Source organism: Ochotona curzoniae, unplaced genomic scaffold (genome assembly GCF_017591425.1).
Source record: "Ochotona curzoniae isolate NIBS_2020 unplaced genomic scaffold, NIBS_Ocur_1.0 contig_3643, whole genome shotgun sequence".
Classification (NCBI taxonomy): domain Eukaryota; kingdom Metazoa; phylum Chordata; class Mammalia; order Lagomorpha; family Ochotonidae; genus Ochotona; species Ochotona curzoniae.
In genome coordinates this window covers 129,062-143,009 of record NW_024465933.1, presented here as the reverse complement: position 1 = coordinate 143,009, position 13,948 = coordinate 129,062, and the positions used below count along the sequence as shown (strand labels likewise).

Genomic DNA, 13,948 nt, shown 5'->3' with positions numbered 1-13,948 from the left:
TCTAAGGAAAAGGTCCCTTTGGAAGATTTTTAGAATCTGCGGAATAGATTTTTCTGGAAGTGATGATGTACAAACGCGTGAGCACACACACCTTCATCTAGAATCCTTTAGGAATGCTAATGGCCCTGGTCATTACAAATCCCCATAAACTGTATCCGTTTTCAAAAATCAACTTTTTAATCAAAACATTACCAAGTACTCCACTAATATATATATATATAATACACTTTTAGTTCCAGCATAATTTTAGAGCTACAGAAAATTTGGCAGATTTCTAATGTTCCCATTATACTTCATACCCGGCTCATTAATGTGCTACACTTACCATAACTAACGGACCATTGTTGATGCTTTATCAGACTCCTTGGCGTTCCCTTAGTGCCCCATTTCTCTTCTGGGATCCCTTCTAGAGCATCACATCACACTCAGCATCCTGTCTCCTTGGGGTTCTCCGTTACATTCTTAGTTCCTGAAGGCTAGAGATCATCACCAGCACCAATGTCTTCTAAAATAGGACCCAATAAATATTGAATTGCATCGACCCGGCTTCTATTTTTAAAATGTCAGCTGTTTGATTGAATCAATTACTACTTGCTTCTGAGTGGCATTATTTGCCTATACATCTAACCCTCCAATACTGCCAGTGGGATTTCGCTTTGCCCTAATGTTTTATGCACGGCTTTGTTTATTAAAACTGGCAGATCAATAATGCATGGTTAAATTCATAGGTCAGGCCCCTGCCTGTTCTATTCAACTGAGATTCACCTGTGACTGTATCTTTGAAACAGCAGTAAAGGTGGGTGAGAAACACTCTATTGCTATCGACTGTTTCCCACTGAGTTGCTCACACAAGCCTCCTGAACTCTCTCAAAGGGCATTTGTGAAGATTATTGAAATGAGGTAGAGAAACCCCTTACATTAATGAAAATGAGGGTGAGCAGGGCTGAGAACTGTATTTACATGTACAACATGTTCAATCCCGGCCTGGCTCTGTATCCTAGTGGCTAAAGTCCTTGCCTTGCATGTGCCAGAATCCCATATGGGTGACAGTTTATATCCCTGCTGCTCCACTTCCCTTCTAGTTTCTGCTTGTGGCCTGAGAAAGCAGTTGAAGACGACCCAAAGCCTTGCTACCCAGCACCTGTGTGGGAGACGTGGAAGAAGCCCCTGACTCCTGGTTTCAGATTGGCTCTGCTCTAGCCACTTGGGGAGTGAACCAATGGAGGATCTTTCTCTCTGTCTCTCCTTCTCCGTGTAAATCTGCTCTAATAAAAATAAATAAATATTTAAAAAAACACACACACACACAAGTTCAACCCAGGCCCATGTTGTGGTGCAGCACATCAAACTTGTCTATATGTATGCACATCACATATAAGCACCAGTTTGAGTCATCGAAGATCCACTTCCAATTCAGCTCCGTGGCAACGTGCCTGAAAACATGGCAGAGGATGGCTCAACCACTTGGACGCCTATGCCCAAATGGGAGACCTGGAGGAAGCTCCTAGCTTCTACCTGGTCCAGCCCTGGCCATTGCAGCCATTTGGGGGAGTGAGCCAACAGATGGAAGACGAGTGTGTGTGTGTGTGTGTGTGTGTGTGTGTGTGTGTGTGAGTTTGTGTCCCTCCCTCTTTCCATAACTCTGTCTTTTAAATAAATGCATAAGTCTTAAAAAAAAGAGATTTAATTCTCACCATAGATTTAAGCAGGAAAATATTTTATCCCCATCTTGTAATTTGGGAAATTGAGGCACAGAGAAGCTAAACAGTATATCTAATGGTATAGAAAGCATAAGGAAGACACTTGGGACTTGACTCAAGACCACCAGCCCACATTCTATGCAAATACTTGTTCCCCACTATATCCCTTGTAAGATACCTCCTCCAAACTGAAACATTCTCTCCTCTAAGAGTTCAGGGAGGGAAAGGGAAGAATATAGGAACAGCCAGAGGCCATGACTGTTTCTCCTTCACTCATGTCTTCCAAAAGAAAACCATTCAGCAAATGCCGAGGGTCTAGTATGGTCAAGGTATGAGTGAGGCTCTTTCAGGGGTGGCCATCACATTCTTTTAGGGGGATACCTACATCACATATTACAGTGCCTGGACTCGGGTCCCAGCTCCATTCCTGTCTCCAAGTTCTTGTTATTGGGCACCTTGGAGGCAGAAAGTGATGGCTAAGTAATTGAGTCATGTCTCCCACGTGGGAGGCGTAGATGTGTGGAGTTCCTGTTTCCGAGCTTTAGCCTGGCCCAGTCACACTACTTTGGATATTTGGGAAGTGAACCAATGGATGAAACAATTTTCCTCTCTCTCTCTCTCTCTCTCTCTCTCTCTCTTTCTCCCTCCATACCCCCTCCCAGCTTTCAAATAAATAAAGTAAACAAATCAAATTTCATAAAGTTTTACAAAACCAATCAAACAATGACATGCATCCTGAATCCTTATTTATGATATGAGGTACCTTTCAACACATCCTTCTTCCCAGCCAAGCCCTAATTCAGACATAAATGACCAAGCTTCCCTGTTGGCTCCTGCAGGTGTTTGTGGACACAGAACCTCACGGCCCATTAGGACAGAGGCTAGCGACCAGTGTCACTCAAACTTAGACTCTTCAAGAATATCACAGCTCCTCACTTCACTGATGGAAGTCTCCACACGGCTCCTCTGTGAGTGCTAAAAATTACAACTAGCCCTGGGATATAAAATAATTGAAAACATGGAGGGCCCAGCACAGTAGCCTATTAGCACAGTAGCCTATTGGCTAAAGTCCTTACCTTGCATGCGCTGGGGTCCCATATGGTCATCAGTTCTAATCCGAGCACTCCTACTTCCCATCCAGCTCCCTGCTTGTGGCCTGGGACGGCCCAAAGCCTTGGGACCCTGCACTTGCGTGGGCGATCCGGAAGAAACTTCTGGCTCCTGGCTTCAAATTGGCTCAGCTCTGGGCATCGAGGCCACTCAAGGAGCAAACCAGTGGATGGAAGATCTTCCTCTCTCTGTCTCTCCTTCTCTCTGTAGATTTGACTTTCCAACAATAAATAAATAAATCTTTTAAAATTAATGGAAGACATATAGTCCTACTAAAAAGAAAAATGAGGTCCAATGCAGAGAACAAATTCAAACATTCTTTACCAAATTTTTGCAACTGTTTCAATGCCAACAGAATGTATTCTCAACAGCTGCAAAGGCTGACATGTGGAAGGTTTAGCTTATGCCCATGACACCAGCATCTCATACAAGTGCTGGCTCAAGTCCCAACTGCTCCACTTCTAACAGCTCCCAGCTTGTAGCATGGGAGAGCAGCAGAGAATGTCTTAAGTCCTAGAGTCCCTGTACCCACACGGAAGAGCCAAAAGACTTCCTGGCTCCTGGTTTTGAATGGTCCAGCTCCTGCCATTGCAGTCATTTGGGGGACTGAACCAGCAGATGGAAGATCTCTGTCATTCTCTCTGAAACTTTGACTTTTAAACTTTAATCGGTATTTTTAATTAGCAATAATCACGCCTCAGATAAACCTCATTGGCTATGATATTGCCACTGATAAAGCTACCTCTTTAAAAAAAATAACTATCTCATCCAAGAAGAGCATAGCAGTATCTAAAATACTTAGAGCTACAGAGTAAGTGCCCATAGCTGCAAAAGAAGGCCTTTGGCAGTTTTATGCGCGTCCTGATTAAAGTCAAAGATGTTTCTGGCTTTGACTTCACTTTAAGCAAACCTGTGACTTTAGGGAGGCTCCCATGGTTGCTCAGTTAGGGAGACATTTTTTGTTGGGTTGTTAACCATCCAACAGAGCCCAGAGCAAAGAATTACTTGGTTCAAAATGCCACTAGTACTGAGGCAGAGAAATCTTGGTGTATAGCGAGAACATGTATTAAAGCAAAACTTCAAGATCTTCAATGTTTTTGCCCAAATACATGTTACATGCAAATACAGAGACCCTGCGTGTCCTAAGGAGTGGTGAGCGGGAGCATAAGCCACAGTAGCTCACCAGCATCGCTGCTGCTCTTCTCCACAGCGCTCTGATGATAAGTTCCTCCTGTACAGGAGGAGGGCATGGGCCTGACAGTTAAGACGGCCATTCGTGACTCATCTTCTAAATCTGAGTCCCTTGGTTCAATCCCTGGTTCTGGTTCCTGGCTCCTGTTTCTTGATAAAGTAGCATGTGGCGGGCAGTGGTCATGATTCAAGCAAGGACCACCCCCCCACACTGTGGGAGACTTGGACCGAGTTCCTGCATCCTGGCTTCAGTGTCTGCAACCACCTGCAAGCAGACAACAGGCTTGTCTGTCTGTTTCTACCTCTCAAATAAAGAAATACATTTTTTAAAATTCAGCCAGAATAATATTTTAAAAGCTTTTAAAAATAAAGTTTCTTATATCAGCATTTTCCCTCTCCTCGGCAGAGGCTTAGACCCGATGAACCTACTTTAAAACCACATAGCATGCATATCCGCAGGCTCTTCAAAAGTCCAAAGGGGAAAAGAGAAGGGCAAGAGACCCTTCACTGCAGTGGGCTTGTATAATTCTGCAGTGGGCCAAGGCCAGAACAGGGCCTCCCCTGATGTCTCACCCACCTGCTCTGGGATCACTGTCCCCTGCACAAAATAAAACTCGTAAACAAACGGCAAAGTATGTAACTCCCAAGTCATGATTACAAAAGTTGAAAGTAGAAAACCAAAAGTTACTGACTTTCCAAGAACCTCACCTAAGTCCACTCTAACTTAAGACATCTACCTGGGGCATGTGTTGGGCATAGCAGTGAGACACCACTGGACATACCCACACCGTGTATCATCAAAGTGCCTGGGTTTAAGTCTTCCCTCCTGACTGCAGCTTTCTGCTCAAACGCACCCCAGGAAGCAACTGGTTATGGCTGAAGCACTCGGGTCCCTGGCATCCTCAGAAGTTCGGATGGAGTTCTTGGCTCCAGGCTTTGGTCCTGTCCAGCCCCAGCTGTTCAAGGTATTTGGGAATGAACTGTGAATGTCAGAGCACCCCCCCCCGCCCTCTTCTTCAGATTGAAAATAATAAGAAAGCTTATATCCCATGCACTAAGCACATAAAGCAAAACATAAACTTGATTTCAAATGTCATAGAAGCTTACAGTGACTTGTGGCAATTTCTCTACCTCTTGTCGGTTCTTGGGGAGTTGAGTGGTTCCCTTCTTTCTTTTCCTTCTGCCTGCTTCCCATCCATTCCTCCCTGGGCATCTTGGTGCCTTCTGCAGACACCGACAGTGGGAACATTTGCAACTCCATGGAATCCAGAATCTTGGAAAACCATCCTCTTCCCTTTTCATGTGGGGGATGGGGAGTTCATCCCTCTTCATAAGGTGAGGCCCACGCTGGGGAAACAGGGGAACAGGAAATATCTGGAAATCACCTCTCAGATGTTCTCCAACTTTCCACCCCTCTGTTCTGCTAGGTGCTCCTTAAAGAATTCCTGCCTGCTCCCGTTTCTCCCAGTTTTGCTAACGTGGAGCTCTGGCCTGTGTTACCCGTGGAGTTTTTTGTTCTCTAAGTTTGTAATGTAGATTAACCAGGCAAAGGAAATGAGAAGTGCCAACGGCTAGGTTAAGACTGCACTTCGGAAATTCTGTGAACCTGTTCGACAACTTTCTCGTAAATGCCTGCGCGCCAAGGAAACAGCTAAGCTGGTCCCGCTGTGGGCAGCGAAAGGCAAAGAGCCAGACCTGCCCCGAGTCTGCACTGCCTCCTGAACATCTCAGGAAGCAGAATGTCATAGGGGGAAAGGAGAACTGTACAGCTCCAACATGTCTCGCAAACGGTGAAAAAAAAATGCTACCAGCTCTCTGCTCCCACCCTGAGAGACGCGTTGCAGGACTGCCCGGGCTAGGCTAATAAAAGCGCACGGCGTAAACGGCTTGGTGATTATTGGCTTTCGCCCTTGGACGGAGAAATGAGATCACGATTTTCACCAAGGGCAGGAGACGACGCTGCCCGTCTGCTGAGGCCGCTGCCTCCCCTCCCTGTGCGGATCCCGCATTACATCACTGGTGAGCTGTGGCTGCTGTGGGGGGGAGACGAGGCGGCTCCGGGGACCCAGCTCTGGATGGGGGGTGGGTGTGGGAGGGGTGGACGCCGCCGCTCCGGAGACCGAGCTCCAGACAGAGCAGAATAAAAACAGCATAACCCGGGGGGGGGGGGGGGGGGGGGAGATGTGCAGAAAGAGAGAAAAGGCAAAAGCAGAACCCAGTTTCCACCCCACCCCCGGTCACCACCCGGGTGGAAGAGAGCACTGCATAGGTGAAACGCAACCTCTCAAAGCAACCGCACCCCAAATCCGGGGTCCTTAGCGCCTCCCTGCCGCCTAAAATCCCACTTCCAGATGTAACTACACCCAATATCCAAAGCTGCGGAAACAGCTACCTGGAAGGGACCGAGGGCGGACAGCCGAGAGGCGCCCGGGGACTGGGAGGGTCAGAGGCTCGGGTACTTGGAGGCGGGGTGGGGTGTGGAGACGCGAGTGGGAGGCGGTCGCCACTGCGCCCCCGCCCGGCCCAGCCAGTGGTGCCGCCCCCGTCCCCAGCCCCCCGGCCAGGCGACAGCAGTCAGAGGGGGGGAGGCAGAGCGCCTCCTCCCCGCCCGGAGCCGAACCAGCCTCGCCGGGGGAGGAGAGCGCTCACCTTGCCCCCCATGAGGGGCGGATCATGCCATGGCAGCGCCGGCGAGCCACAGCGGCGACAGCGAACAGAGCCCGAGCAGCAGCCCCGGGAGCCGGACTGGAGTCGGGGGCACCGCGCTGGGAGCCCGGGACTCAGCGGCGACGGCCCCCGGCCTCCCTCCGCTGGAGGACTACGAGTGCAAAATCTGCTACAATTACTTCGACGCGGACCGCCGCGCACCCAAACTGCTGGCGTGCCTGCACACCTTCTGCCAGGAGTGCCTGAGCCAGCTGCAGCTCCGCGCCGCCGCCGCCAGTGCCGGGTCTGAGCGCCAGCCGCGCCCGCCGCCCTGGCACGGCCCTCCGGGCGCCATCGCGTGCCCCGTGTGCCGCCACCGCACGCCGCTGCCCGACAGTCGCGTGCACGGCCTGCCTAACAACACCAAGCTCGCAGAGGCCTTCCCGCTGGCCCTGCGCGCCGCGCACGACCCGCTGCCCCAGGACCGCCTCCCGCCGCTGCCCGCGCGCCGCCCCGTGCCCGCCGCCGCCACCGCCGCGCCGCCCGTCGCAGCCCCGCAGCCCCCGCCGCCCGTCGAGGACGCGGACCCGGAGCCCCGCGCCCGCACGGGCCTGCGCGCCCCCGGTGCCTACGAGAGCTGCCAGAACTGCAAGCGCGCCGCGCTCACCGCCGGTTGCGTGTGCGTCGTCTTCTCCTTCCTGTCCATGGTGGTGCTGCTCTTCACCGGCCTCATTTTCGTCAACCACTACGGTGGCGGCGGCGGCGGGGGATCCCCCGGGGTCGGGACGACGCCTGGCACCGGCCCGGCGTCCGGGACGCCCTCGCCTTCGCCCGTGGGGCCCATCTGCCTGTCGGTGGCCAGCATCCTGGCGCTCTTCTCCGTGGTTGTCACCTGGGTCATCTGCTGGCTCAAGTACCGGCCCGAGGGCGCCGCCACGGGCTCCGCGGGAAGCAGCGGCGGCGGGGGCCCGAGGGCGCGGGCAGCGGCGGCTCCCGGCAGCGCGCGGAGGAGCGACACGTAGCGGGTGTCTCGCCAGCACCTCGCTCCCGTGCGTCCCAGGAGAAGGGAACCTCTGGGCTCAGCACGCTAGCTTCTCCACCTCCCCCTGCGTCCCCCCACCCCTTCAGACGCTCACCTCCTCCCATCGGGCTCTCCACGCCCCACCTGCTCAGCACGGGGGCCAAAGAGGGAACCGAGGGGACGCCCAGACTGTGCATCCCCTTCCTCGCCAGAATGCGCGGCGGGCCTTTCCCAAAGTCCATGGATTTTTCAGAAAGAAAACGGGTTGGGACCCCCGCTGCCCCGGTCGAAAATTGGTTTTCTAGCTACTGGGATTGAAGAGTTTCTTTTAAGGGTACAGGTGCGCGAGCGCGCACGTACGCGTCTGCCGCGGTTGTGAATGAACTTGAATCGCCCGGAGGATGTCAGCGTGAAGGAAACGTTTCTCTGCTTCCCGGAGGTCCCGAATACTGAAAGCCACAGAGGCACGCTCCGAGCGACTGTGAGTGCGCGGCTGCTGTTCGCACCCGCCGCTGGCCGCATCTGTGCGGGATGGGGCAGGTGCGCAGCGCGCGTGCGTGTTTCGGGCACGCGGCGGAGCAGGGGCGGCGGCCCGCACCGGGCTGTGCATTCCCCTGACCCAGGTCCGCAGGCCTGAGTAGAGCCCTGGAGTCCCGTCTTTTCGAAGTTTGGGGTGGGTTTACTCAACAAACTACCGCCTGGAAGTCATTTCATCTGTAACTGGACTCAGGGAGCTTAAAAAGCCTGTTTTCTCTTCTTCTCAAAACTGACTGACTGTTGCCCCCACCTGGAAGATACTGAAAGCTATTCAAACAGAATATCCACTGTAGGCTTCCCTGAACTTCTGTTAAGTTCATTTAAAATAACTTCTTTTCGAATGCTTAAGATTTCTAGAAAAGTTGTTGGTAAGCACTGACAATCCTGCCATACCTCCAGTCCAAAAACATTTCGAAACAAATAGTTGTAAGTAACAGTGTGTTGGCAGTTGTTGAAGATTTTATATCGTATACAGTTATATCCTAAAATGTAACATAATGCCCAAAGACAAAATGACGAGCCTTTTTGCCTTTGACTATAAAGATATACAGTATACGTTTATGAGAAAAATATTTCAAAGTCGAGAGATGAGATATTGTTGGAATCACTATAATGTTAACTTCTGTTCATATGTGATAAAAAGGAACAACAACAACAAAAAAAAAAGAATAGATGCCTGATTTTGCAACAAAAAGGCGAACCACAAGTATATGTGGCTGGTGGATTAGATGCCTTTTTTTTCTTTTTAAAGAAAACAAAAATCTCTTCCAAATGTATTTTACATGAAAACAGTCTTTATTCCATCTTTTGAGGCTTGGAGCAAGACAAAGTTTCCAGGCTTAAACATCACAGAAGATGCTGAGGGTGGGTGTTATTCCCTGTGTATTTATGCAAGCCGTTTGCATGAGATTCTGACACTATCGTATTAACTGAACTAGAATGGGACACTTGTATCTACCCTATGAGTGAAGTAATTTATTGGCCGATGATAAGTGGTTTGGCTGCAATATGGGAACCACATTATAATGTGCTATGTGTCTTCATTGTCTTAATAAAAAGGGATTATTTATAGAAAAGCCTATATTGGTGGTGTTTATTCCATAGTGAAATTGTTTCAAGTTATTTTTGCAGCACTCCTCTTCCTTAAACACATTTGCATCCAGATTCCAATTACAGATTTTGAAATGGGCTGAGAGAAATCTCACACAAGGGAATATCCATCAGGAAGATGGGCACCTCAGGGAATTGTTTGTAGTGCTGAATAGGAATCCCAGGGAAATCTGTTGAGGTGCTCTGAAGGCAGAACCACTAACCTGAAGTCTGCTCTCAGACCATGTTCTTGGTTTCTGTGAAATGTTTTAGTTTTCAATGTTAAGTATCCCGTTTGAGAGATGAGTTTTGTTTCTGACTCAAAAATATCATATTACTTCTATACCCACTTATATCTTCTCTTCACACTTTCTTTCTTTCTTTCTTTCTTTCTTTCTTTCTTTCTTTCTTTCTTTCTTTCTTTCTTTCTTTCTTTTTAATCACAGTACTGGGATTCTGTTTACATCCATACAACTATTTAAATGCACAAATGTATCTCTATATGCAAATGGATATATAAGTATACAGATCATGTGTGCTGTATATTGCATAGGAATATCAGAACTTGGCTTTTGTATGTGACCATGTGTACCCATTTGTATTATTTCTTTCTCTGGCAATCTAGAAATCTGTCTGAAGTCTTCTTGGAACCACTTGCATCTTACACAGTTTGTGTTCCACAGAAATATACCAATGAGGTAACCTAAATTATCCCTTGTGAGTGGGAAGCATGTTTTCAAATTATCACATAGAAGTCACTTTGTTTCTTTCATGCATTGTACACAAATTTCTTATCATGAGAAATTTGAATTAGAATCCTTCCAAAGTCCAATACATGCAGGCATTAAGTTAGTACCCAGACATGAAAAGATTTGTTATTTTCTTGAGTGACCTTGTTCATCACTAGTTTTGGACTCTCAACAAGAATTGGGTGGCAGATAAAGTGATGAAAAGCATGCGTCTAGCTCCTTGTGATTCTCAAGTATTCAAGTGCCCCACTTTGCAGATTTGATTTATTCAATTCTTGCTTAATATGGAAAGATCTGGCATACCAGCACCTGAAATGAAGCAGGCATTGAGGAACAAGCAACTGTTGAGGTCGGTAGGTTGTCTGGTGGCCTCCTAGTTCCAGTGGAGTGTTTTTCTCCTTTCCCCTGGAAATTTCCATCTTTTCCAATCCTGGACACTCTCTCCAACCTATGAGGACTGTAAAAACCCAGACCTGCTCAGGAACCTGGAGTCCCTCTGCCTGGTCCTGAGGGTACAGGGTGAAGTTATGGTGATGATGCTTCCTTACAGTCTGATGCAGAATCCAGGTAAGCAGCATTCACATGCACACAGGGCTTAGGTATTTGCACCCAGAAAATGTCCATCTCAGTATTGGCTCTTGCCTCACTTGGGAAGTCATCTAACCTCTTGGGGCATCCAGCTCCTCATTTACGAAATGAGAAGGAAATGTCAGTTCCACCTGCCTCATGGAACTGATGTGAGCGTTAGCACACTGATGGGCCCATGCCTCTGTTTCCATTCAGGTCTCCAAACGCTAACATTATTTCCCCAAAGTGGTCAGTGCCCTGAAGCAACTCCTTTCCCCCAAAATACAGATTTCAGTTTAATTTCTTCTTAACACAGCTGTTTGGAGTGGTTCTATTTACTTACTTGCTGTTGTTTTTGTCAGCCTCTTATAACAGAATGTAATGACAAGGACAGAACCTTGTTTATGGGTCCTCCATTCTATTTGGAAAGCCTTAACCATTCTCAGCACATACTAAATGCTGGGCACTCTGTTGAGTCCAATGAAAGGGAACCCTGGAATGTTGGGAAACTAGGCTACCCAGTTACTGAACAGCTACTGAAAAAAACTACATCAAGACAAGCACTTTGAACTTTGAGAAAAATCAGCACTTTAGTTCACTTGCAACACAGTTAGTGAATGGACCTCTGGAAACACTAAAGAACACTTGGTGCCCATTTTCATCATTTCCACACTAGGAGTTATTTTTATGCATTTTTAGTAGTAACACAAGTGATTTTCAGCTGCAAACATAAAGCCTTATTAAACTTGGTTTGTAAAGATGCAATCTTCATGGGCCTGGACTGATACCTAGTGGCTAAATCCTCACCTTGCATCTGCCACTGGGATTGCACATAGGCAACAGTTCATATCCCAGCTGTTCCAGTTCCCGTGCAGCTCCCTGCTTGTGGCCTGGGAAAGCAGCAGAGAATGGCCCAAGGTCTTAGGACTCTACCTGCATGGGAGACCCAGAAAAAGCTCCTGGCTCCTGGCATTGCATTGGCTCAGTTCCAGCCATTGTGGCCACATGGGGAATGAACCTGTATCTACTTCTGTCTTCATATCTTCCTTAATAATAATAATATTCTTTATTTTAAACACAGTCTTTCTCTTTTAAAATAAGAATGATAGGAGTAGTTCCAAGATTTACTTGCTTTCTGAATGCTCCTTGAGAAAAGCAAAAAGCCTCTTCTAAATGCAAGTCCTCCCCAGGAGATAAGGATGGATTCACAATCTTTGACTAGAAAGATCACTGAACAAGAATTGCAACTCCAAGTAGAGTGTGCCTTCCCCCTAAGGTACTTATGAATCACACTGTGACCTTTTAAAGTACCTCTATGAACACATACGCATGATTCGCTCCAAAGACAGCAGCAGCATAGTTGGAAAAGTATTGCTGCAATGGAATCAGTTATTTCTAGCATTTGTCACTCTATGAACTCTTCAGTATCTTCCTTTTAATAAGGTATTCTTCATACATTTGATAATTGTAATGAGCTCAATAACTGGATGTCCTGTTATTCTGTAACCCCACACATTTCCTCTCAGTTATGTGATTCCCATTAACTATGAAATTTCAGATATTATATAAAGATGATTAAATGAGTATAATGAACTGCATACTTGCTAAATGTGTTTGCATTTCTCCCTTTGAAATTGGGTGCTGCCATTGTATATACAGTACACAGTAAGGCTTTTTATCCTTGGGGAGAGCTGAGACCATAGTAACTATTTTGAAATATATTTGAGAAATGATTGCAGCCAGCACTTGGGTTGAATTTGTGTTGATGAAGAAAGAGTAAAAGGGATTGTGTTTATTGCTGGACCTCTTTTTGTTTGTCCATGTATGCTAAGCTTTGTAATATATATATTACAACAGCTTTGCTTCTGCCGATTTAATTGAGGCTTTTGGTCTCTTAGCAGACCTAAAATATGTCCAAGAGAAGGAAATTTGTTTCTCTGATAAAATCACAATTATTTCTGATTATAAAATACATTTGAGGAATTATGTTTAATGACCAGCTTCCAAAAATAGTCGCAGAAGCTGAGGAAGAATGTGCACACTTCCTTGGATGGGGCAGGAATGTTGTATTTGCATGTAAAATTGGATTATCTTTGGTTTAGACATTCCACATCTCCACGGAATCGAGTGAATGTTGAAATGGGAAGAAGAAGGTTAAAGAAGTTGTACAAAAATAAAAACAAAATCTCTAGCTCCTACACACTATAAAATAAGCAGAAGAGAAAGTGGTCATTGAAAGAAGAGAATGCCTTTATTTAACCGCTATCATTTCAGAAACCATGGTAATGGATGTTCTGTTGACTTGTCTCTTACCACAGCAACCAGCATTTCCAACACTGATATGTATTTTATATCCAGACTGTGCACTTTTAAAAATATTCTGTAAATCACACTTGTAAAGGGCCAGCTGCATCCCAACATGGTTTTGGTCTCTGGGGGAGCATCAGTTAGTGCTTGGAAGGAAGACTGGGAGAGGGAGAAGTCGAGCCCTGCAAGCGAATAACTGACATTGAAAGGCCCATGTCCTACAGCATTCCCATCCAACAAACTTGTTTTCTGACATGAATCTCAGGGAGGTCCTTAACCTGGGTCTCAAGTTAGAACAACCAGGACAAGCTCAAGAAAAAGAAATATAGAATTAAATGTACAAATAAAATACATATCAAAGAAAATACATGTAAAAAGTACCCGCTCCTGTCTCTAGAAACTGCATATTTCATTACATTGCCTCTGGGAAGAAGCGTATCCGTGTATTAAAGGCACCCTAGGTGATTCTACTGAGTGGCAAAAATGAGAGGCGTTATATTTCACAACTGTTTTTATTGAACTGTGAATGTTTCCCTAATGTCAATTTAATGAAATAAATGCCACCAGGTGCGTTTTCTTAAAAACTCTTTGGAAAATCCCCTGACAATGCTGCGATTTTGAAGAGGATATAATTTGGATGACCAAAGGAGGGTAGGTTTTGGTCTCTCTCTCTCTCATTCACGTTCCTATTGACCTTGTGTTCCCAGGAAAATTATCTTAAATACTTGTATCACCGTTTAAATTTTTCCAAAATCTTAATTGTACGTGTTTGTGGAGTACAGGTGATAACGGAATACACGTTTCGATGTGTGAATTTCAAAACACCCCCTCAAGCACGAAGGTTGTTTTCATTGCCGTTCGATGACTGCACACGGATCTGGGGTGCAGTGTGTCCTGACACCACCGGCATGCAGTGTGCCGCATCTCATCCCCACTCCTCATCTCAACCCTTTTCTGAGGGTTTTTCCCACTCCATGCACAACAGGCATTTTCCAAATTCGATGAACCGGTTCAAAATTCAGCAACAACGC

General features: G+C 46.9%; 1 protein-coding gene and 1 pseudogene across 1 annotated transcript; one reads left to right on the top strand and one right to left on the bottom strand.

Moving 5' to 3' along the window:
- Window positions 1-3,468: 3,468 nt before the first annotated feature.
- On the bottom strand, window positions 3,469-3,550 carry LOC121158206 (annotated as a pseudogene).
- A 3,129-nt stretch (window positions 3,551-6,679) lies between these two features.
- On the top strand, window positions 6,680-7,669 carry LOC121158176 (RING finger protein 225-like). Its single transcript, XM_040982800.1, has one exon. The coding sequence runs from the start codon at window positions 6,680-6,682 to the stop codon at window positions 7,667-7,669; it is 990 nt and encodes a 329-aa protein (XP_040838734.1).
- The last annotated feature ends 6,279 nt before the right edge of the window (window positions 7,670-13,948 follow it).